This window comes from Nomascus leucogenys, chromosome 22a (genome assembly GCF_006542625.1).
Source record: "Nomascus leucogenys isolate Asia chromosome 22a, Asia_NLE_v1, whole genome shotgun sequence".
NCBI lineage: Eukaryota > Metazoa > Chordata > Mammalia > Primates > Hylobatidae > Nomascus > Nomascus leucogenys.
This window is the reverse complement of record NC_044402.1, coordinates 104,163,925-104,188,296: the sequence shown is the minus strand read 5'-3', so window position 1 is coordinate 104,188,296 and position 24,372 is coordinate 104,163,925. Positions and strand designations below refer to the sequence as shown.

The following is a 24,372-nucleotide window of genomic DNA, read 5'->3' as shown; positions in this document are numbered from 1 at the left end:
CCCTAGCACTTTGGGAGACAGAGGCAGGTGGATTGCTTGAGCTCAGAAGTTTGAGACCAGCCTGGGCAACATAGTGAAATCTCGTCTCAATTTAAAAAAAATAATAATAATAAATTCTTGGGACACTATCAACTAATAGCTAGAGAAACATCATTTATTTCCAAGGGACTTTTGTTAAGATACTATATTGTAGTCTGAGAATCAATGATTTTCAAATTAACACATTGCCCTATTACATCAAAACTACACTTCAAATGTTCAAATTTCACACATTGTTAGAAATTTAAAATAAGCTACGCCCATTGGAAGACCTCAAAAAATATTTACAGAAAGAAAGAAATTAACATTGTTTACCTGTTACTTGAATTGAAGGGAATAAGTTGAGAGCCAAGAGCAGCCTGAGCATCTTTGTCCTGATGATGGGCTAGGGTTCCAGCCCCTCCTCCCCGAGGAACCCGAAGTGTGAGGGGAACTGAAAGACGCACCTGCCAAGGCCTGAGAGTCTCCGTCATCCACGGCCACCACCACCGCCACCATCCCCTTAGGGCACATGATCAAGGCACTCAAACCACAAGGCATCCTGACTGCAGCATTTCACACAGGATATAACGTTGTTTTGATGACTTTAGACTTTTACTTCTATTTTTAAAGACTTTTTTTTTGTCACTGAAAAATAGCCGGTCACTACATGATGGGCTTATGGGAATTATTCTTTATTGATGGATATCAAGAGTTGTGTAAAAGGGGTGCTTGAAATCCAGCAGAGATTAAAGGGGAGACAAAGTGTTCTTAAGAAAGAACAGGCCGGGTGCGGTGGCTCATGCCTGTAATCCCAGCAATTTGGGAGGCCAAAGCGGGTGGATCACTTGAGGCCAGGAGGTCAAGACAAGCCTGGCCAACATGGTGAAACACCGTCTCCACTGAAAATACAAAAAACTAGCCAGGCATGGTGGTGGGTACCTGTAATCCCAGCTACTAGGGAAGCTAAGGCGGGAGAATCGCTTGAACCCAGGAGGTGGAGGCTGCTATGAGCCGAGATCATGCCACTGCACTCCAGCCAGGGCAACAGAATGAGAAAAGAAAGACAGAAAGAAAGACAGAAAGAAAAGAAAAGAAAAGAAAAGAGGAAGGAAGGAAAGAGGAAGGAAGGAAGGAAGGAAGGAAGGAAGGAAGGAAGGAAGGAGAGAGAGAAAGAAAGAAAGAAAGAAAGAAAGAAAGAAAGAAAGAAAGAAAGAAAGAGAAAGAAAGAAAAGAAAAAGAAGGAAGGAAGGAAAGAAAAGGAAAGAAAGAAAGAAAGAAAAGAAAGAAAGAAAGAAAGAAAGAAAGAAAAGAAAGAAAGAGAGAGAAAGACAGGGAGGGAGGGAAGGAAGGAAGGAAGGAAGGAAGGAAGGAAGGAAGGAAGGAAGGAAGGAAGGAAGGAAGGAAAGAAGGAAGGAAGGAAAGAAGGAAGGAAGGGGAGAGAGAGAAAGAGAAAGAATAAAGTCTTGCAGAGGAGAGATTTTCATAGGATGAGGACAGATCGTGTCAAAAAGATAATGGTAAGAATTCTATTGAGGAATTGGGAAATATCTGCATAAATGTTTAAAGGAGTTACAAATATTAGAAATACAACATTTGTGTGGGACATAAGGTAGCCCTCTGGAGCATTTAGCACACAGTGCTTGATTTATGTCAAGCCTCCTCCAACTCACTTCTAGGAACTTTGCAAAACCCATTCTACTTGCAAGCAGCCAGCTAGCTGAGTATCTGGGGGAGGTTCCCTAAGCAAAGGGAAAGTCAGAACAACATTCTGTATTCTTAGTGGGACAGTAAGGCAACCAAAAGCCCCTTGGTGTCTCATGCTCTCTATGTCCCTCAAGGTTAAGTAATAGGGCACAAAAGGAGGCTCCGTGGCAGGATTTCTGAGACTCATAACCACCTGACTGCACCCTTCTTCAACTCCCAGGCCCTTTGCAGAGAGGATTATTCCACCAGCATGGCCAACTGCTCTCTTCTTCCGGCACCTACGTCAGTAACTTGTACTCAATGACTTCGTCAAAACTTTTCCAGTAATTTTTTTCTTCTTTTTGGTAATCTAAGCTTTGTGTAATTATTCTACTTAGGGGTTTTGTGTATGTGGGTTGTTTTAAAAGATAACTTGTATTGCTTTTTATTCTGACTATAAAAGTAAGGCATATTTCATAGAGAATGTTTAGAAAAATTATAAGCGTTAAAACAAGATTCATCCATAATCTTACCACCCTAATATAAACACTGCTAATATTCTGGTCCACTGCCTTGCATCTGTTTGTCTGTTAAGATTTTTACATATTTAATATCATGATTTACTTATAGTTTTCATCAGATATGTACTATTATTTGTTATATCTTGAACATTTTCCCATGTCATTTAAGTATCTTTATAAACATTATTTTTAATTGATGAGTAATATTCCATTCTATAATTATATCATAAATTGTTTAACAAACCCCTAGTGTTATTACTTTTTTTCTTTGCTATTTTAAAATGCTATAGTCAAACTCTTTGATGACCTAGCTGTAAGAGGAGGCAGGCTTCATGTCCCTCCCTCCTGATCTGATAAATGACAGATCAAAAGTATTTCCTCTCCTGGTATACCTTCTTTGTTCACACTTCAATTTTCCCACAAACACAGTCTTTGTGAACCCCTCTTACTAACACATCTTTTGGTCCTTTGGAGAAATTTGTCCTTGGAAATGATTCACTCACACTTCTGAGCTGTAGGTAAGTGACAAAGATATGCCCTGAGTCCTGGAGAAGATATACTTCTAGAATTTGACTCAGCCTTCCTGGCTCTGATCCTCTATCCAGTTAGGGGAACCCATGCCTTCCCCAGGGCCTGAAGTCTATCTGGGGAAAATTTACAGATGGCAAGGTGACCTTTCCTAAAGGTCATCCATATTTTAGAGCCACCAGACTACCCAGATCTTAGAACAAGAAGCTCTGAGACTCATTATACATACTGAGAATATACACAGTAGAAACAAAGATACCCAGTAGTTTTCCATGATCAACAACAAAAGTCTAAGGAGTGAGTTAATAACTGTCTTCAAGCATGTTAAAGATGACTACATAGCATCCAGTTAATACTATGTAAATAGCAGTAATCAGGTCAAACTTAGCTGAAAAAGAAACAGTTCACTCATCTGGTCTAACTCCCTTATCTTGCAGAGAAGGAAGCTGCAGCCCAGAGAGGTCAGCTGACTTATACGAATTCACAAAACAATAATTAAATATTATTGGCCTTATTATTTGACCAGCCATATTTAATTTTCCTTCCATAGAATAAGAAGAAACACAAACTACGACATTTGCCTTCCTTTGTTTTAACATGTATGACACTAAAGAAGCAAACCATTTCATTAGAATCCTTTCACATTTGCTTTTGAAATCCAATAGCATTCACATATACCAAGAGGTAGAAATGACAGAAATAAAATAAGGACCTTAAATCCAGCAATACACAGGATACTGAGACCCTACAACATTTTCAGTAAAAATAATAGCATCTCCATACCAAGAACTTTACATTCCAGATCTCATTTAATACACAACCTGTGAGGAAGATTATTATCTCCATTTTACAGATGAGAAAACTGATCTGAGGAGGGGTTAAGAATTATCAGAACAGGCCGGGCACGGTGGCTCACGCTTGTAATCCCAGCACTTTGGGAGGCCGAGGCGGGCGGATCACGAGGTCAGGAGATCAAGACCACAGTGAAACCCCGTCTCTACTAAAAATACAAAAAAATTAGCCAGGCGTGGTGGTGGGTGCCTGTAGTCTCAGCTACTCGGAGAGGCTGAGGCAGGAGAATGGCGTGAACCTGGGAGGTGGAGCTTGCAGTGAGCCAAGATTGCACCACTGCACTCCAGCCTGGGCGACAGAGCGAGACTCTGTCTCAAAAAAAAAAAAAAAAAAAAAAGAATTATCAGAACAAAAGAATGTCATTTTTCACAGAATTTGAAAAAGCAATCCTAAAACTCATGTGGAATCCAAAAAGAGCTGAATAGCCAAAGCAATCCTAAGCAAAAAGAACAAAGCTTTGAAGTGTCACATTACCTAACTTCAAATTACATGATAAGACTATAGTAACCAAAACAGTATGGTACTAGTATAAAAATAGATACATAGAACAATGGAACAGAATAGAGAATCCAGAGATAAAGCCACGTATCTACAACCAACTGATCTTCAACAAAGTTAACAAAAACATATGCTGGGGAGAGGACTCCCTATTCAATAAATGGTGCTGGGAAAATTGGCTAGCTATATGCAGAAGAATGAAATGGGGCCCATACCTCTCACCATATACAAAAATTAGTATGCATTGAAGTCCTAAATGTAAGACCTGAAACTATAAAACTCCCAGAAGAAAACCAGAAAAAACTCTTCTTTACATCTGCCAAGGCAAAGAATTTATGAACAAGTCCTCAGAAGCAAAGGCAACAAAATAGACACATGGGACTTAAATAAACTAAAAATCTTCTGCACAGCAAAAGAAATAATCAACAGAGTAAGGAGACAATCTATAGAATGGGAAAAATATTTGCAAACTATACATCTGACAAAAGGCTAATAACCAGAATCTACAAGGAACTGAAACAACTCAATAAGAAAAAAACAACCCCATTAAAAAGTAAGCAGAGGACATAAACAGACATTTTTCTTTTTTTGTTTTTTTAAATTTAAGTTCTGGGATACATGTGCAGAACATGCAGTTTGTTACATAGGTATACATGTGCCATGGTGGTTTGCTGCACCTATCGACCCATCATCTAGGTTTTAAGCCCCATATGTATTAGGTATTTGTCCTAACACTCTCCCTCCCCTTGCTCCCCGCCCCCGACACGTCCCAGTGTGTGATGTTCCCCTCCCTGTGTCCATATGTTCTCATTGTTCAACTCCCACTTATGAGTGAGAACATGTGGTGTTTGGTTTTCTGCTCCTGTGTTAGTTTGCTGAGAGTCATGGCTTCCAGCTTCATCCATGTCCCTGCAAAGGACATGAATTCATACTTTTTTATGGCTCCATAGTATTCCATAGTATATACGTGCCATATTTTCTTTATCCAGTCTATCATTGATGGGCATTTGGGTTGGTTCCAAGTCTTTGCTGTTGTAAATAGTGCTGCAATAAACATACGTGTGCATGTCTTTATAGTAGAATGATTTACAATCCTTTGGGTACATACCCAGTAATGGGATTGCTGGGTCAAATGGGATTTCTGGTTCTAGATCCTTGAGGAATCGACACACTGTCTTCCACAATGGTTGAACTAATTTACACTCCCACCAACAGCGTAAAAGAGTTCCTATTTCTCCACAGCCTCGCCAGCATCTGTTGTTTCCTGACTTTTTAATAATTGCCATCCTAACTGGTGTGAGATGGTATCTCATTGTGGTTTTGATTTGCATTTCTCTAATGATCAGTGATGATGAGCTTTTTTTTATATGTTTGTTGGCTGCATAAATGTCTTCTTTTGAGAAGTGCCTGTTGATATCTTTTGCCCACTTTTTATGGGATTGTTTGTTTTTTTCTTGTAAATTTGTTTAAGTTCCTTGTAGATTCTGGATATTAGCCCTTTGTCAGATGGATAGATTGCAAAAATTTCTCCCGTTCTGTAGTTTGCTTGTTCACTCATGGTAGTTTCTTTTGCTGTGTAGAAGCTCTTTAGTTTTAATTAGATCCCATTTGTCAATTTTGGCTTTTGTTGTGATTGCTTTTGGTGTTTTAGTCATGAAGTCTTTGCCCATGCCTATGTCCTGAATGGTATTGCCTTGGTTTTCTTCTAGGGTTTTTATGGTTTTAGGTTTTATATTTAAATCTTTAATCCACCTTAAGTTAATTTTTGTATAAGCTATAAGGAAGGGGACCAGTTTAAGTTTTCTGCATATGGCTAGCCAGTTTTCCCAGCACCATTTATTAAATAGGGAATCCTTTCCCCATTGCTTGTTTTTGTCAGGTTTGTCAAAGATCAGACGGTTGTAGATGTGTGGTGTTATTTCTGAGGTCTGTTTTGTTCCATTGGTCTACATATCTGTTTTGGTACCAGTATCATGCTGTTTTGGTTACTATAGCCTTATAGTACAGTTTGAAGTCAGGTAGCAGGATGCCTCCAGCTTTGTTGTTTTTGCTTAGGATTCTCTTGGCTATACAGGCTCTTTTTTGGTTCCATATGAAATTTAAAGTAGTTTTTTCTAATTCTGCAAAGAAAATCAATGGTAGCTTGATGGTAATAGTATTGAATCTATAAATTACTTTGGGCCATATGGCCACTCTCATGGTACTGATTCTTCCTATTCATGAGAATGGAACGTTTTTCCATTTGTTAGTGTCCTGTCTTATTCCCTTGAGCAGTGGTTTGTAGTTCTCCTTGAAGAGGTCCTTCACATCCCTTGTCAGCTGTATTCCTAAGTATCTTATTCTCTTTGTAGCAATTGTGAATGGGAATTCACTCATGATTTGGCTCTCTACTTGTCTGTTATCGGTGTATAGGAATGCTTGTGATTTCTGCCTACTGATTTTGTATCCTGAGACTTTGCTGAAGTTGCTTATCAGAAGGAGTTTTTGGGCTGAGACGATAGACATGAACTCATTCTTTTTTATGGCTGCATAGTATTCCATAGAATATACGTGCCATATTTTTATTTTATTTTATTTTTTTTATTTTTTGAGACAGAGTTTCACTCTTCTTGCCCAGGCTAGAGTGCAATAGCACGATCTCGGCTCACTGCAACTTCTGCCTCCCGGGTTCAAGCAATTCTCCTGCCTAAGCCTCCCAGGTAGCTGGGATTACAGGCATGCACCACCACACCCAGCTAATTGTTGTATTTTTAGTAGAGATGGGGTTTCTCCATGTTGGTCTGGCTGGTCTCGAACTCCCGACGTCAGGTGATCCACCTGCCTCGGCCTCCCAAAGTGCTGGGATTACAGGCGTGAGCCACTACGCCCAGCCCATATACGTGCCATATTTTCTTTATCCAGTCTATCATTGATGGGTATTTGGGTTGGTTCCAAGTCTTTGCTGTTGTAAATAGTGCTGCAATAAATATACGTGTGCATGTCTTTATAGTAGAATGATTTATAATCCTTTGGGTATATACCCAGTAATGGGATTGCTGGGTCAAACGGTATTTCTGGTTCTAGATCCTTGAGGAATTGACACACTGTCTTCTACAATGGTTGACCTAATTTACATTCCCACCAACGGTGTAAAAGAGTTGCTATTTCTCCACAGCCTCGCCAGCATCTGTTGTTTCCTGACTTTTTAATAATCGCCATTCTAACTGGCGTGAGATGGTTTTCTAAATATACAGTCTAAATATACAGTTTTCTAAATATACAGATAGGTTTTCTAAACATACAGTCATGTCAGCTGCAAACAGAGACAATTTGACTTCCTCTCTTCCTATTTGAACACCCTTTATTTCTTTCTCTTGCCTGATTGCCCTGGCCAGAAGTTCCAGTACTATGTTGAATAGGAGTGGTGAAAGAGGGCATCTTTGTCTTGTGCTGGTTTTCAAAAGGAATGCTTCCAGGTTTTGCCCATTCAGTATGATATTGGCTATGGGTTTGTCATAAATAGCTCTTATTATTTTGAGATATGTTTCATCAACACCTAGTTTACTGAGAGTTTTTCGCATGAAGGGGTGTTGAATTTTATCAAAGGCTTTTTCTGCATCTTTTGAGATAATCATGTGGTTTTTGTCATTGGTTCTGTTTATGTGATGGATTACATTTATTGATTTGTGTATGTTGAACCAGCCTTGCATCCCAAGGATGAAGTCAACTTGATCATGGTGGATAAGCTTTTTGATGTGCTGCTGGATTCGGTTTGCCAGTATTTTACTGAGGATTTTGGCATCAATGTTCATCAAGGATATTCGCCTGAAATTTTCTTTTTTTGTTGTGTCTCTGCCAGGTTTTGGTATCAGGATGATGCTGGCCTCATAAAATGTGTTAGGGAGGAATCCCTCTTTTTATAATTTTTGGAATAGTTTCAGAAGAAATGGTACCAGCTCCTCTTTGTACCTCTAATAGAATTCAGCTGTGACTCTGTCTGGTCCTGGGCTTTTTTTTGGTTGATAGGCTATTAATTACTGCCTCCATTTCAGAGCTTGTTATTGGTCTGTTCAGGGATTTGACTTCTTCCTGATTTAGTCCTGGGAGGGTGTATGTGTCCAGGAATTTATCCATTTCTTCTAGATTTTCTGGTTTATTTGCATAGAGGTGTTTTTTTTTTTTTTTCCTTTTCAGACAGAGTCTCGCTCTATCGCCCAGGCTGGAGTGCAGTGGCGCAATCTCGGCTCACTGCAAACTCCGCCTCCCAGGTTCACACCATTCTCCTGCCTCAGCCTCCCGAGTAGCTGGGACTACAGGCGCCTGCCACCATGCCTGGCTAATTTTTTGTGTTTTTAGTAGAGACGGGGTTTCACCATGTTAGCCAGGATGGTCTCAATCTCCTGACCTCATGATCCGCCCACCTCGGCCTCCCAAAGTGCTGAGATTACAGGCATGAGCCACTGTGCCTGGCCGCATAGAGGTGTTTATAGTATTCTCTGATGGTAGTTTGTATTTCTGTGGGATCAGTGTTGATATCCACTTCATCATTTTTTATTGTGTCTATTTGATTCTTCTCTCTTTTCTTCTTTATTAGTCTGGCTAGTGGTCTATTTTGTTAATCTTTTCAAAACACCAGCTCCTGGATTCACTGAATTTCTGAAGGGCTTTTCATGTCTCTATCTCCTTCAGTTCTCCTCTGATCTTAGTTATTTCTTGTCTTCTGCTAGCTTTTGAATTTGTTTGCTCTTGCTTCTCTACTTACTTTACTTTTGATGTTAGGGTGTTGATTTCAGATCTTTCCTGCTTTCTGATATGGGTATTTAGTGCTGTAAATTTCCCTCTTAACACTGCTTAACTGTGTCCCAGAGATTCTGGTACGTTGTGTCTTTGTTCTCATTGATTTCAAAGAACTTCTTTATTTCTGCCTTAATTTCATTATCACCCAGTAGTCATTCAGGAGCAGGTTGTTCAGTTTCCATGCAGTTGCACAGTTTTGAGTGTTTCTTAATCCTGAGTTCTAATTTGATTGCACTGTGGTCTGAGAGACTGTTTGTTATGATTTCCATTCTTTTGCATTTGCCAAGGAGTGTTTTACTTCCAGTTATGTGGTCGATTTTAGAATAAGTGCTATGTGGTGCTAAAAAGAATGTATATTCTATTGATTTGGGATGGAGAGTTCTGTAGATGTCTATTAGGTCCACTTAGTTCAGAGCTGAGTTCAAGTCCTGAATATCCTTGTTAATTTTCTGTCTTGTTGATCTGTCTAATATTGACAGTGAGATGTTAAAGTCTCCCACTATTATTGTGTGGGAATATAAGTCTCTTTGTAGGTCTCTAAGAACTTGTTTTATGATTCTGGGTGCTCCTGTTTTTGGGGCATATATATTTAGGATAGTTAGCTCTTCTTGTTGCATTGATCCCTTTACCATTAGGTAATGCCCTTATTTGTCTTTTTTGATCTTTGTTGGTTTAAAGTCTGTTTTATCAGAGAATAGGATTGCAATTCCTGCTTTTTTTTTGCTTTCCATTTGCTTGGCAAATACTCCTCCATCCCTTTATTTTGAGCCTATGTGTGTCTTTGCATGTGAGATGGGTCTCCTGAATACAGCACACCGATGGGTCTTGACTCTTTATCCAGTTTTCCAGTCTGTGTCTTTTAAGTGGGGCATTAGCCCATTTACATTTAAGATTAATATTGTTATATGTGAATTTGATCCTGTCATCATGATGTTAGCTGGTTATTTTGCATATTAGTTAATGCAGTTTCTTCATGGTGACTTTATATTTTGGTGTGTTTTTGCAGTGGCTGGTACCAGATTTTCCTTTCCATATTTAGTGCTTCCCTCAGGAGCTCTTGTAAGGCAGGCCTGGTAGTGACAAAATCCCTCAGCATTTGCTTGTTAAACAGACATTTTTCAAAACAAGACATACAAGTGGCTAACAAACGTGAAAAAATGCTCAACATCGCTGATCATCAGAGAAATGCAAATTAAAACCACAGTGAGATACCATCTTACAGTCAGAATGGCTATTAATAAACAGTCTAAAAACAGCCAATAATGGTGAGGAGAAAAGAGAATGCCTGTATACCATTGGTGGGAATGTAAATTAGTACAGCCTTTATGGAAAACAGTATGGAGATTTCTCAAAGAACTAGAAATAGAACTAGCATTCAATCCAGCACTCCCACAACTGGGTATATACCCAAAGGGAAAGAAATCATTATGTCAAAAAGATACCTGCCCTCGTATGTTTAGCACAGCACTATTCACAGTGGCAAAGATATGGAATCAACACAAGAGTCCATCAACAGAGGATTGAATAAAGAATATGGGATATAGCTATACATTGGAGGTATATATATATATATATATATACACACACATACACACATATATATGTACAAAAGGTGGTGTGTGTGTATACATTATACACACACACACACACACACACACATATGCATACACACATACCATGGAATAATACAGAGCCAAAAAATAATGAAATCATTTGCAGCAACATGGATGGAACTGGAGGTCATTATCCTCAGTGAAATAACTCATAAACAGAAAGTCAAACACACATGTTCTCACTTAAAAGAGGAAGCTAAACAATGTACACGTGGACAAACAGAGTGAAATAACAGACATTAGAGATGCCAAAAGGTGGGAGGGTGGGAGGTGGGTGAGGGTTGAAAAGTTACCTATGGGGTACAATGCTCACTATTTGGGTGGTGGGTACACTAAAAGCCCAGACTTCACCACTATGCAATATATGCATGTAAGAAACCTGTATTTGGCTGGGCACAGTGGCTCATGCCTGTAATCCCAGCACTTTGGGAGGCCAAGGCAGGCGGATCACCTGAGATCGGGAGTTTGAGACCAACCTGACCAACATGGAGAAACACCATCTCTACTAAAAATACAAAATTAACTGGGCATGGTGGCACATGCCTGTAATCCTAGCTACTAGGGAGGCTGAGGCAGGAGAATCACTTGAACCTGGGAGGCGGAGGTTGCGGTGAGCTGAGATTGCGCCATTGCATTCCAGCCTGGGCAACAAGAGTGAAACTCCATCTCAAAAAAAAAAAAAAAAAAGAAACCTGTATTTGTTCCTCCTAAGTATATGTTTTTTTTTAATTTTAAGAGCTATCAGACAAAAACATAAGAGTATTCAGTACCTTTGAGTTGCAAGACATCTAACATGGTGTATCTCTTTAGAGCTTAAATGGAGTCACTTAGGAAACAGTGGAGTGGCCCAAATGGCTCTAGGAAGTCATAATTAACTGTGCTTCATAAAAGTGCACCTGTATTTTTCTGGAGAAATTCCAGATTTGTTAAATCCACACAAGCCCTTGATATTCAAGGACATATGCATCATGATGAAACAAACAACTTTAATCAATCAGTGAGCAGACTGAAGTCCCAACCACATTGCTTGTTAGAGAAAAATATAATACAGGTGACCAAATTCTATAGGCTGTTTGAAACATAACAGGAACTAAGGCTGAAAATAAGATCCTGTGAGGGAGTTGAGTGAGGAATGAATCTCAGGGCCTTCACCACTTATTGCTCTCTGGTAAGGATTTTTCTCTCCAATCTGAGTAAATTGCCCTCATTCTTCCAGGTTCAGAGCAAACAGAACCTCTTCAAAGATACTGTCTCCAGCCACCATTGGCTACACACACACACACTCCCCACTTCTGACCCATCTAAACCAGGTCTCCCTGCTATAATCTCCATTGCACTCTTTATACAGCGTACTGGGAATGCCAAGGAGAAAAAGTAACTACAGATGTGTTCGTGCCATTAAGTGTTTAATGTCTATGTCCTCCAGTAGACTATAAACATGATGAGGGTGAATCCATGTCTCTCTCATTTCCAGCTGTATCCTCTGTGTCTAGCTCAAAGTAAGGGCTCAATAAGGCATTTACTGAAGGAATGAAACACTCCACCATTGCTCTCTGACCCCCAATCAATATGCCTGCAATTGTGAATCTTTTTCTCTCTGGTACTCTGGCCATGGTAATCTTCCCATCTCTGGTTTCCCAAGGATATGATACTAGATATATTCTTGCTGAAAACAGCATTTTGCCACTAGCTAGGACATATATATTCCTGTCTGTTCTCTACCCTATATTCCTGTCTGAGCTGTGCTCAATGATACAGAAGACTCAAAGACCTAACACCTTCACAACTCATTTCTCCTACAGCCAAGGCCAGAGTCATGCCTAGCCACTCAGCATCCCCCTCCTCTTTCTCCTGGAACCCCTGTGGTTCCCATCTGGAACTTCAGAGATGAGGAGCTTCCTGCACAGAATGCATACCCGTACTCAGTTTGCCATTTAGAATGCAGAACAGGAAAGGTAACTGAGTTGGGAATTCCAGTAGCTAACACACAGACTTGAAGTCCCACAGATTTAGGGATCAAATGTAGTTGGACCACTTTCTAGTTTTATAATAATCTCATAAAGTCACAGCCTCAATTCCTCATGTGTAAAATAGGGATGACAATACCTCACTCAATATATTGTCCATATCTCACACGAAGTGTACATCTCCCCTTGCTTTTAAGACACAAAGAAAGTTTGGTGAATCTCCATTTCACACTTATCATAGGGGCTCAATAAATCTTTGTTGGAACAACTAGAATGGATCCTTGAATATAGATTCGATATATTTATGTGGATCGATTTTACTCTACAGCATGAATGCCACCAGAACCCGATTTTTAAATAAGCATAGTATTCCGCCTTCATGTACAATCCTTTAATAACATATACCAGTATAAACTGCAAAGTATCATTGAAGAGTCTTTAAGAATTATTGTGGTCAAGCTGGTCAATGAGAAGCCCCATGGCTCTCTCTTGTACACAGCAAGCCTACCAGGATAATATCTTCTTTGATCTAAATTCCAGCTAGAAACTTGCCTTTCATTTCAGTATCTAATCTTCACCAAAGCTCTGCCTTACAGAGATTCGAATTGTCACATGGTGATTATGGGGAAATAATGAAGCCTGAGACTTTCTGTTTGAGCTGTGTGGTATTATTCCAGCTGTTGCTATGAAAAACTTTGTCAAAAAAAATAGACAAAGATGAAGTTAAGAAAGTCATGCATATTATCACAAACCAGCAGGACCAAAGCCTGAAAAAAAAAAAAAAACCACTATGCTAAGCCTAAGAGAAAGAAAAATCAGAAATAATGGCCATATTCATTGACTAATCCCACTGAATAAACAAATATTACAAAAAGACATATGTGCAGGAAAAATACATGAGGCTTTATCAAGGATTACATGAAAAATAAGGTGTTACATGAAAAGTGTGGTTAAAAGTAGCTTAAAACAATTACCTAAAAACCTTTTGATCACTTAGAGAGACAGGCCTATTACTACAAGTTATAAAAGCAACAGCTATCATTTATTAGAGGCATCCTGCCCCCAGGTACTGTGCTAAGCATTATGCATGCATTATCTCATTTAATCCTGATAACAACCTAGGGAGTTGGTACTAGTATTATCTCCATTTTATAGATAAGCAAATCTAATCCTATAAAACTTGAGTAATTTGTCCACAATTATACAGCAAGCAGAAAAGAAGAGATTTGATCTCAACTTTGACTCAAAAAATGGAACTCTAGATTTGAGCATCATGTGAAAGATAGAGACGGTCCTGACGAACTAGCAGCTTGATCATGTGATAGGTAGTACAGAGGTTAAGAGCAAGGTTTTTAGAGAAATGTACCTTCTGTATAAACAAATCTGACCTTCAGTCACCAACTTTATAAAGATTCAGCTAGAAGTCTATGTGTGACTTGCAAAGTCTTCCTTTACTCCAGGTTATGATGCGGTTCTTATTACTTCCCTGCTGACTTTATATTCACGTAGATCCAGACAATAGAAGATGCAAAACTTGTGTAGTTGTGACATCATCCTGGAGAAATTAATCCTGACCAGACCATGAATTTGTGTACCGTCAGCAAGAGAGATACATCGTGAACCCAGGCGGTGCTGATCTGAGCTTCAGGACAGCTCCATGACAAAAGGTCCATTCACTTGATCATCTGAAAAAAAGCAGAGAGGGAATGACAAATATAAAAAAAAGTCAATTGCAGCCAGCACAGTGGCTCACTCCTGTCATCCCAGCACTTTGGGAGGCCGAGGCGGGAGGATCATGAGGTCAGATCGAGACCATCTTGGCTAACATGGTGAAACCCCATCTCTACTAAAAAATACAAAAAATTAGCCAGGCATGGTGGTGGGCACCTGTAGTCCCAGCTACTTGGGAGGCTGAGGCAGGAGAATGGTGTGAACCCGGGAGGCAGAGCTTGCAGTGAGCCAAGATCGCGCCACTGCACTCCAGCCTTGGCGACAGAGCGAGACTCCCTCTCAAAAAAAAAAAAAAAAGTCAGTTGCCATCATTAAAGGTGGGGGGAAACTATCACCAATCATATTCCATCTAAATTATCATGACAGGGTGAACTTATAAGTCTCAGGACCAAAGAGATTGTTATTAGGGAAATCTATACTTCTCAAAAATCCTGTTATTCTGAAGATCTAATGGTCTCACTGGGCCATGCTCTTTTTGGGTTCACTGAAGACCAGCTACCTGCCTTGTTGCTGACATTCCACAAAGGTATCAACAGCTCTGTGTTTGGCTGATTTTTTTTATTTTTTTGAAGCTACTAGGACACTTGGATATTTTCTGGAAACAGGAATGTTAATTAAATATGACTAGGGTTGAGAGGGCAAGGTAAGGAATGTATTTCACTCCACATCTTGTATTGAACCTGATTTGACCCTCCCTGATTCCCTACTGTGCAATCAGTGGAATGGTAAGGAAGCAACCTCTGACCCCTTCAGGAACTGCAATCTTGTCCTAGCCTTGGGAAAACTGTCATGCTTGGTTTTCCTCCTTTTGGAACAATTTTAAGGGCCTTCCTCCCCTAACACGTTGTTTAGTACAGCACCTCCAGGAAACAGAACTGTTAACTTCAACATTGCTCTCAGTGGTCTCTCATGTTACCAGGCACCATGGGAACATTCTCATCCTCTCCCTCGCTGTATCTCCCTTCCCCCTACCCCTTCCCACCAGTTCCCACACTCACTAAATAAGGAAGGTCAATCTGAATACATCTGTCCACATCTCCAGAATGTCACAGAGGAGTAACAGCTGTTGACCTCTGTTCTGAACACATTATCCTGTTTGTCCCAAAAGTAGCTTGGGCGAGTTCCAGCTAATATATGCAATCTCTACTTCCTATGGGGAACTTAGAGCCAGCAGAGCATACTCCCCACACTTGCTTTTTGGCATTGGTATAAATACAACCTATTTTCATGTACCAAATCCTATCATTGCTATTAATAATATTAATACTTATAATAACAATTATGGCCAAAATGTATCGAGCTTTTGCTAGATGCTAGATACAGCACAAATCTAAAAGCATCCCAAGTTTTTAAGCCTTAATTTTTCCTTTAAGTTTTAGAAAAAGCAGTAATTTTCTTTCTCCCTATGTGACTACTTCCACATCTTAATATATACACACAGACGAAGCCTTTATTAACCTCTCATAGGTACAGGCAATAAAACTGAAGACTGTGTGCTTTCTCCTAGAAATATTGGAGGAAAAATAAAGGAACTTGGGGAGAAAAAAATACCTGAAACTGAGATGTTGCAAGATACCCAATATTAAGGTAAAGAGCAAAAGTAAAGAGGCTACAGCCCAAGACAAGGTCCAAACAAATCTAGTATTTGCCTGAGAATCCATCCAGAAACACCCATTAACACCACCGTGCATATGATGTCATGTATACATTGTCTTGAGGAAAATTCCAGGCTAAACTTGTTCTTACAGACTTTAGCTTCCATTATATTACAGATGGCTCAGATTTGGAATGACTGGTACTTGGCTCATCATTCTCTTCATTGAGGGGCCAGAGTCAATAGTGGAAACACGAGGAAATCTCATCCCTTTCAGGAATCTAATCTAGGTTGACCTCTCACACTGCTGTTCATTGCATGAAGTTCATCCAGCTTTGCTATGCCAAATTGTTATAGAACTCTTCTGGAAAACTGGAATTGTGTAACTGGCCTCTAAGCAGAGAAAAATGAGAGTAGGAAGGCCTATAATGGCCTTGAAACTGCACTTGCTTACCTAAAAACTTGTGTTCAGTGACTGTGACACAGCAGGTGTTGCTCTGCACCATGATGCCAGGAAAGACTAAGGCAGTAAGAAGGCCCTAACTTGCCTGAAGAGGCTTCTCTGGCCAGAGGTGCTATGAGTTGGAGGATAATCAAAACTGGCCAGATCAGCATGGCGAAGCGAGGGCCTTCCTTTCCAAGTAAAGTATACACCACTTGGAAAAGTTTTAAAGTGCATGGCTTGCTAAGGGAACCACAAGGAGCTCAGTGTGGCTGAAACAGAAAGGACATTGAGGAAGGGCCCAGGAGGTGACAGGTAGTTGAGGCCGGTGACAAAGGTCCTTTTATGCCTTGCTAAGCAGTTTGCTCTTCGTCCTGAGAGCAATGAGGAACCCTCACGATATGGGTCAGCACACAGGTCTGGGTTGCCGGGACAGATTTAAGAGGCAGCAGCATATGAAAGCCAGGATTTCAAATAGGTTGAATCTCTTACAGCAGCTCCAACAGATTGAAATCAGCTGTCTGACTCACTGTGTTGAAAAGGATTTCTGAAACTTCATATCAGTTCAATGAAAGCATAGGAAGGGGAGGAGGCGCATAGGAGATGGTACTCCTGGGACTCCCGGGTCAGGGTGAGAATAAAGCCATGAACCCAGATCAGATTGCAGGCTGCTGTTCCCCACCTGTCCCTTAAATCTTGGCATTTTTCCATTGTTGGAGTTCGAGGTGGCTAATAAATTACTCCTTCCTACTTGTTAATTCAGTTCTAAATCCTATAAGACAGACCAAGAAAGTCAAAGGAGTCAGGCAGAGAGAGAGGAAAATATCACTGATAGAGGGCTACCCGAGAACGTGGCTGAGCTGTGCAGTCACAACAAGCACCCCAGAATTGTTAAGCAGACCTACCCACCGGTCACAGTTCTTGCCCAGAAACCACAGGTCCCACCTCCAGGGAGAGAGTCTTTACCACTAAGCTACCACATGGCCCAGAGCAGGACGCTTGCTTTCTGCAGGGAGGCAGGTCCCCAAGGTGGGAGCAGGTGGCAGCAGGAGGCAGAGGGAGAAAGACTGAAGATATAAGCGGTAGAGGATAATCTGCAGGAGAAAAAAACGAGGCAATGAGAAATGGCCCTAGGATGCCAGCTAATACTTTAGCATTCATTAAACAGGAGCAAGCTTCCTTTGAGACTATCACACTTGTCTAGGAAAACAGAAGTTATAGCAGTTATAGATTAACTAGCGTTGATCAGGCACTTTTCAATTCACACGTTATTTCATAGAAATACTGTATAGGAGTAATTATTATTATTCCATTTTATAGATGGAAAGATCTAGTAAGTAGCAGAAAAGGATTCAAACACAATCCTTCCAGTCTAAGATTGTAATCTTGGGAAAGCTGATGGATTCTTTGACTATGGCTTCTTGCTCTTTGCCATTAAACCATCACTTCAGAATGAGCTTCCGCTAGACTGTGTGAATGAGTGAAAGGGGCATTATCAGAAACCATCGTTCGGTTTGTGTGGTGGAGGGTGGGAAGAGGAGGATGGGGGTGAGTGAATGGCCTCATTTTCCACCAGCGTATGTGTTCCCTTTTCTCTGCCACTTTGCCAACATCTGTTATTTTTTGACTTGTTAATAATAGCCATTCTGACTGATGTGAGATGGCATCTCATAGTGGTTTGATTTGCATTTCTCTGATGATTAGGGATGTTGAGGATTTTTTATATGCTTGTTTGCTGCATGTATGTCTTCTTTTGAGAAGTCTCTGTCCTTTGCCCAATTTGTAATGGGGTTTGTTTGTTTTTTGCTTGTCGAATTATTTAAGTTCCTTATAGATTCTGGGCATTAGACCTTTGTCAGATGCAGTTTCTGAGTTTTTCTAGTTTTAAATTGTCTTGTGATACTAAGAAGAATTTTTATTTGATTAACTGGAGACAGACCCTGCTTGCAAGTTCAATTTCTAAAATACCTGAAGAAATGAACAAACATTTCTTCTTCCCTCTCTCTTTCCTCCCTTCAAGCTGCAGAAATAGAAGCATTTTAATTTCAGCAGAGGGGAGTGAAGGTGGAGTGTTTACTCTGGGTCCACCCTCAGACATTTGGGAAATAAGGCTAATTTCTCAAGGCTTGCTGGTGATGCTGTGTCTCTATTGAGAAATTCAGACTTCCTAAAAATAGCATCCATAAGGTGCTGAGCAATGAGGGGTGGCAGACAGGCTAGTGATTTGCATTCCGCTTGCAGATGTTGTCCCAGAGGACTCTGAGGCTACCGCCCAAGGGAATAGGGAGGGCTCTGGCTGACTGAATGGACTTTCTCCAGGTCCTAGAGGTCAGAGTTTCAAGAAAATTATGTCCATTCTTTTCCCAGATCTCTACTTAGTGAAGGTTTATGGAAATGCACAATATGTACCCAAGATTGTGGGTTTGTTCTCTCAGATCTCTCTCTAAGCTCTCTAGATCTATTACTCTCTTTTTATTTCTCAGAAATTCAGTCTCTGAATTAGTCTGCAAGCTGGACAAAGTTATATATGTGTTTCTGTGCAAGCATGAGGTTAAGTACTTACTGGCTTTTCCCTTTTTCTACTCAGTCAGAATGCAAAAAAAAGTCTCATATGAAAGTGAATGTGTGGGCATTTTGTCCCCAACATTCCTCTTATATCCAACTGGCAAGACTATGTCCAATAAGTCTGACAGCTCTTAACCTTTTTTGTGTCAGGGACCCCTTTGGTGGTCTGGAAGCCTAAAGACCCCTTCTCACAATTATGTTTTGAAATGCATAAAATAAAATACATAGGATTGCAAAGAAAACTGAAAGTTTTGAAATGTAGTTTTCAAATATTTTTTTAAAAACAAATGTTCATGATATAGTAATAAATATGCTTCATTAACATATTAAATCTAGCTATGGTATGGTAACTACCATAATTTTTTTTTTTTTTTTGAGACAGAGTCTCGCTCTGTTGCCCAGGCTGGAGTACAGTGGCACGATCTCGGCTCACTGCAGGCTCCACCACCCAGGTTCACGTCATTCTCCTGCCTCAGCCTCCTGAGTAGCTGGGACTACAGGCCCCCACCACCACGCCCAGCTAATTTTTTGTATTTTTAGTAGAGACAGGGTGTCACCATAGCCAGGATGGTCTCAATCTCCTGACCTCATGATCCTCCCGCATCGGCCTCCCAAAGTGCTGGGATTATAGACGTGAGCCACTGCACCCAGCCGATAACTACCATAATTTTGAAGTAGTGGTAAGCATAAGTAATATTTTGAGACACCTGCAACAACTATAATGTGACATGAAAATATCTGTGATTCTATTGATGACAAAGTGACAAGTACTGCAAAAAATACCGTGGTTTTTTACTTAAATATATCATTGAAATGTTAAATTTCAGTTGGAGAGGATAATGAAAATGAAGGTGTAATTTTTTTCTCAACCAAGTTTACATTGGACACCTAGTTAAGAACCCCTGAATACATCAGTATATCTGGCTCCCATCAGCATCTCATCTACCCACACGTGGATGACACACACACGTACACACTCACATACACACGCACACTACTGCATTCCCTATGGTCTCAATACTGGAATCTGGCAGCATTTTAATGACAACCATAAAGGACACTTCCCAGATGGTTTATGCAGTGAAAGATCAAGGAGCAGAAAGTGCAAATAACATTGTAGACCTCAGTAGCAGAATTCTCTGTAGCTTCCAGTTCCAAATACTAGTTGGATGTGGATGGCCGCTCCCAACCATGGTTTTCTCCTTTCCTCGTGATACCTGGACCAGAATGATAAGCTCTACAGTTTCACATGTACTTGTTTTACTCCCACATTTTAGATAAAGTCCAACATTCCATTCTACTCTCTATTACTCAGCAGGGTAGAACATGTAGTATCTGAGATTACATGTGCAGTGGGAGGACCACACTCAAGCTCAGACCTCTTGCTGTGGATAATGATGTAAAGCTTTCTGAGCATTCTGCAAGGTCAACATCCACCATTTGATATCTTGTCCTTGATAATAGATCCAAAAATCCTTAGAGGACTTCTGCCAGTTAGGACACACTCACCCCCTCACTCACTCTGCTATAGACTCATGGGCATTGTTTTTTATCCTCTAAAACAACAATTTATTTTAGGCCTGGGGTCTTTAACATGAGTTTTTTTTCCTCTAAAATGTTCTTCCCCTTTACTCATCCCAGGCCTTTTCCTTCCTCCTGACAGTTATTTCTCACCCCCCTATGTACTTCCATTTCATTCTTACCTCAGTATCTAGTTTTTCACAACTGGCCACATAAAACATAATTATTTTATGTATTTTGTTTATTTGTCTGACTCTTCCATTAAAGGCTGAACTTTTTTTTTCTTTTGAGACAGAGTCTCACTCTGTTGCCCAGGTTGGAGTGCAGTGGCGCTATCTCAGCTCATTGCAACCTCTGCCTCCTTGGTTCAAGTGATTCTCATGCCTCAGCCTCCCGAGTATCTGGGATTACAGGCATGTGCCACCACGCCTGGTTTTTTGTATTTTTTAGTAGAGATAGGGTTTCAGTATGTTGGCCAGGCTGGTCTCAAGCTCCTGGCCTTATGCGATCCACCCGCCTTGGCTTCCCAAAGTGCTGGGATTACAGGCACGAGCCATTGCACCTGGCCAAAGGCTGAACTTCTTAAGGGCAAGAACCATGTCTGGTTTGTCCACCTGTGTACTCCAGCAGCAATACAGTGCTTGGCACATAGCAGGCACTCAACAAAAATTTGTAAGTGGATTAATCAATAGTGAGTATTCCCTCTTATAATAGGGGAATATTTTCTATAATATACAATGTACACTCTTGGCTCCTACATGAGAGCAGTCGTGGAAGGTAGTGAGCTGGGTGAAGTATCGAATATTCAAAAGCATCCCTCTATTTTATGGACCAGAAGTGATATCTCATTTGGCCTAGTTTGTCTGTCACCTGTTGATCCAGCTGCCACAATTCACCCTACTTGTTGTGCCAAAATCTAACAACTGGTGTGGATAATTCTTATTCCAGGAAAGATGGTGATATGAAGCACAGAGCTGTTTAATCTCTGGAATCATGTAGTTTGGCACTTCAAGGATGTTCCAATCCTGGCTGGCTAAGCACTCCTTCGGGCAAACTCTCTCATGTCAGTGTCATGGTACAAGTCAACTTTTGGGTGGTAGTCACCTTCCTGCAATTCACTTCCTTTGCAAGCCATTCATTCATCCAACAAATGATTAATGAGAATTTTACTCAGTGATAGGCCCATTAGTATGGGCTGGGAAGACAAAGACAAAGCATTGCCCTCAAGTGGCTCGTAACAGACAAGGAAACCAATGACAACTTGCACAAGTTGAGGTTCTACTTTCACACTGAGAGAAGCAGAGACATTATCCTGGCTCATAAAGAATTACCTTTCTAAAATATCTATAAAACTATTTGAATGAACCAACCTGCTAAGCACACCCACAGATATGTTCACGTGTATGTGTATATGTATGTATATATTCACATCTGCTGTCTCTCACAAGATCCTCAAAGTACCAAAAAGAAAATGAATTTCCCTCCCAGGGGCATATGAACCAGACTTTACCATTCAACACAATTACTGTTGCTTTAAGAGAATGTCTGGAGCTGCTGCGCTGCCCAGCCCAGTAAGCACAATGGAACATTTTCCTTGAGATTACCTCACTCTTACTGACCCACACAGGAAATAATTATTTTGGTAGTCACCAGTAAACAGTGAAACACACTTACTTGAAAAATAAGCTCTTTTTGACCCTGCAAGACAGTGGCTTCACAAGTATGGCTGAACCTAGTTTCCATCCAAATTCAACAATTTTGTACGTAAATGGTGCCTTATTCTTGGATTGTGGGTTCCCAGATCCAGACCACACTTCAGAGTTCTGCCAAAATGCCACAGCAAACAGTGGTTTCCTTGTATTTCTGGCTAGAGAAGAATGTAGCATCAAAGAAATATCAGATTTCTTTCCCAAGATAGAATATGAAAATTCCACAGATGCCCTAGCAACACATTTAAACACTGTAGTCATGTCTGAGAAAGTGCTGCTGCTCCTTCAGACGTCAGTCACTGGGTGTGCCGGAGAAATATGGCAACGTTTAAGGGAGTAAGTATCAGTCTTGGGCAGGATTTTTGAGTTGAAGTGAAAAGTCTAGATCTCCACTCCCTTTTCTGAGGCCTAATATCATAGCCCTTTCTTTCTCTATGTAAGCATAAGTGATGCCATTTCTGGGTTGTACCCTCAAAGGGAAGAGGCAGGCCATATGGATTGGCAGATTTACATGATAGAAGGCACCTAGGTTCCAGATCCTTGAGCTGCCATACCAGTCCTGGGCTGCTTAGATCCAGATTTTAGATGAGACAGGAGAAATCATCTCTATAGTAGTCCCGAAAAGGCTGCACCCCCAGTGGAAACTGCAGAGTGTCCCAGGAACCTATCTCTGAGAGAAGTAAGGCTACCTGTTGAAAACAGGTGACTTGGGGTAATGAGGCCATGTTCTCAACTAACATTGACTCTATTCTACTGAAATCCAAAGTCACTGAATTAGGATAAAGGCTTGACCTCCTTGACAGAGACCCAAAATAATAGCAGTTTAAGTACACTAGATGGTTTCCCCTGTCTCATCTAATAATCTGGAACTAAGAAGTCCAGGATCAGTATAGCAGCCCAAGGGTCTGGAACCAACGTGCTTTCTATCATGTAACTCTGCTGACTTCAGACCTATATGGCCATGGCTGTTCCCAGCTACATGTTGGGAATTCTGTTACTATAGAAAAAAAAAAAAAAAGGAATCGATGTTGGGGGATAGCCAGTAGTTTGCTACAGTCGTCAATTTTCAGATAACTCCTTTGAATGATGGACAAGACATAGCCTCTTTTGTTGCAAAGCTATTGCAATGTGCCTCCCTCCAAAACTGCTCCATTTATCAGACTAGCTGCACCAGTATGACACACTGGTATGCCTAAGCAAGGAAAGGCTGTGAGAGTAGAGCTACTGTGTGTAGTAACCCCTGACCAGTTGAGTAAGCAGGGCTGTCCCTTCCCCTGGGAAACTCCCTTGCTGATGCCTCTGCTGGGTCTAAGAATGTTACCTTTTTCCTGTAGACCAAAGACTCTGTTTTGATGACCATAAGCCCCAGAGGTTATTCCATGGTGTGAGAATGTCCTTGTCTCATTCTGTCTTCTCTATGGCCCTAATAGGTGAGCAATCTAGTAGTGAGTCAGAGACTCAAAGCTCCTAGGCAGTTTCAGCTTTGGAAAGGAGAGAGGGTTTCTCCAACCCTGAAACCCCAAAGGAGTAAAGTAAAAGAAAGGGGCTACATGGCAACTTGGAACTTTTGTGTGGATTTCTGAGGTCACTCCAAGAAATAGGTTATATCAAGAGGAAGCTTGGGGGTAATTGATCCAGCCCTCTTCTTGGGTCATTTTGGAATGAGACTCACTAACTGCTAAAGCTATAGAGAATTGCTGAGCAGGGGCTTCCCAGAGATTTTCCTTCACTACAGAGGAAAGAACGAGGGGCTCCATACTGAATGGATTAGAATCCCACCTGGTGTTTACCAAACTGCAGGATATGCTTAATATCCTGGCATGAATAGGCCATCACTTGGCGGCGGCAGACAGCACCTGTTTATGGTGTCTAGTCTGTTCAAATGAACTCAGTGACGCTCTAATATCAAGTAATATAAAAATAACAAAGGTATGGATGTTCAATATCTCAAAGATCAGCTGAGAAATGAATCAGTATAGGGGGCCAAACTGAAACAATTTCTATTGAGAGAGAATGAAACAGAAGTGAGTTTGTTTTTGTGTTATTAGCAGAAATTGTGATATATTACTACCAAATTATGATTAAGTCATAGCAAAAAAAGTATTTGAGTTGAGAAATATTAATTCTCCTTTATGAAAACACAAAATATCTTTTAAACATAGATCTACAAACTATAGAAACTTTGAGATTTAAGCAATCTCACAAAAGTTGATTTTAGTGACTGTATATAGTACATGTGTTGTGGCTGATATATAATGTTCACACACACATACACACACACACACACAAACACACACACAGGGTACAGGACAACAAAATCTTAACAATGATTTTAATTACAAAACTATTCC

At 40.5% G+C, this 24,372-nt stretch overlaps 1 protein-coding gene across 4 annotated transcripts in view; it reads right to left on the bottom strand.

Moving 5' to 3' along the window:
* The window catches only part of CD28 (CD28 molecule), a 32,351-nt gene extending 31,723 nt beyond the window's left edge, over nt 1-628 (bottom strand). Inside the window, exon 1 of one of the 4 annotated variants that reach the window (XM_004092008.3) lies at nt 355-628. In XM_004092008.3, coding sequence (XP_004092056.1) covers nt 355-406 — 52 coding nt within the window. In that variant the 5' untranslated portion in view covers nt 407-628. The remainder of the gene's footprint in view (nt 1-354) is intronic. The other 3 variants (XM_003253970.1, XM_003253969.4, XM_004092009.3) reach the window with 3 other exon arrangements.
* Between the last annotated feature and the right edge of the window lie 23,744 nt (nt 629-24,372).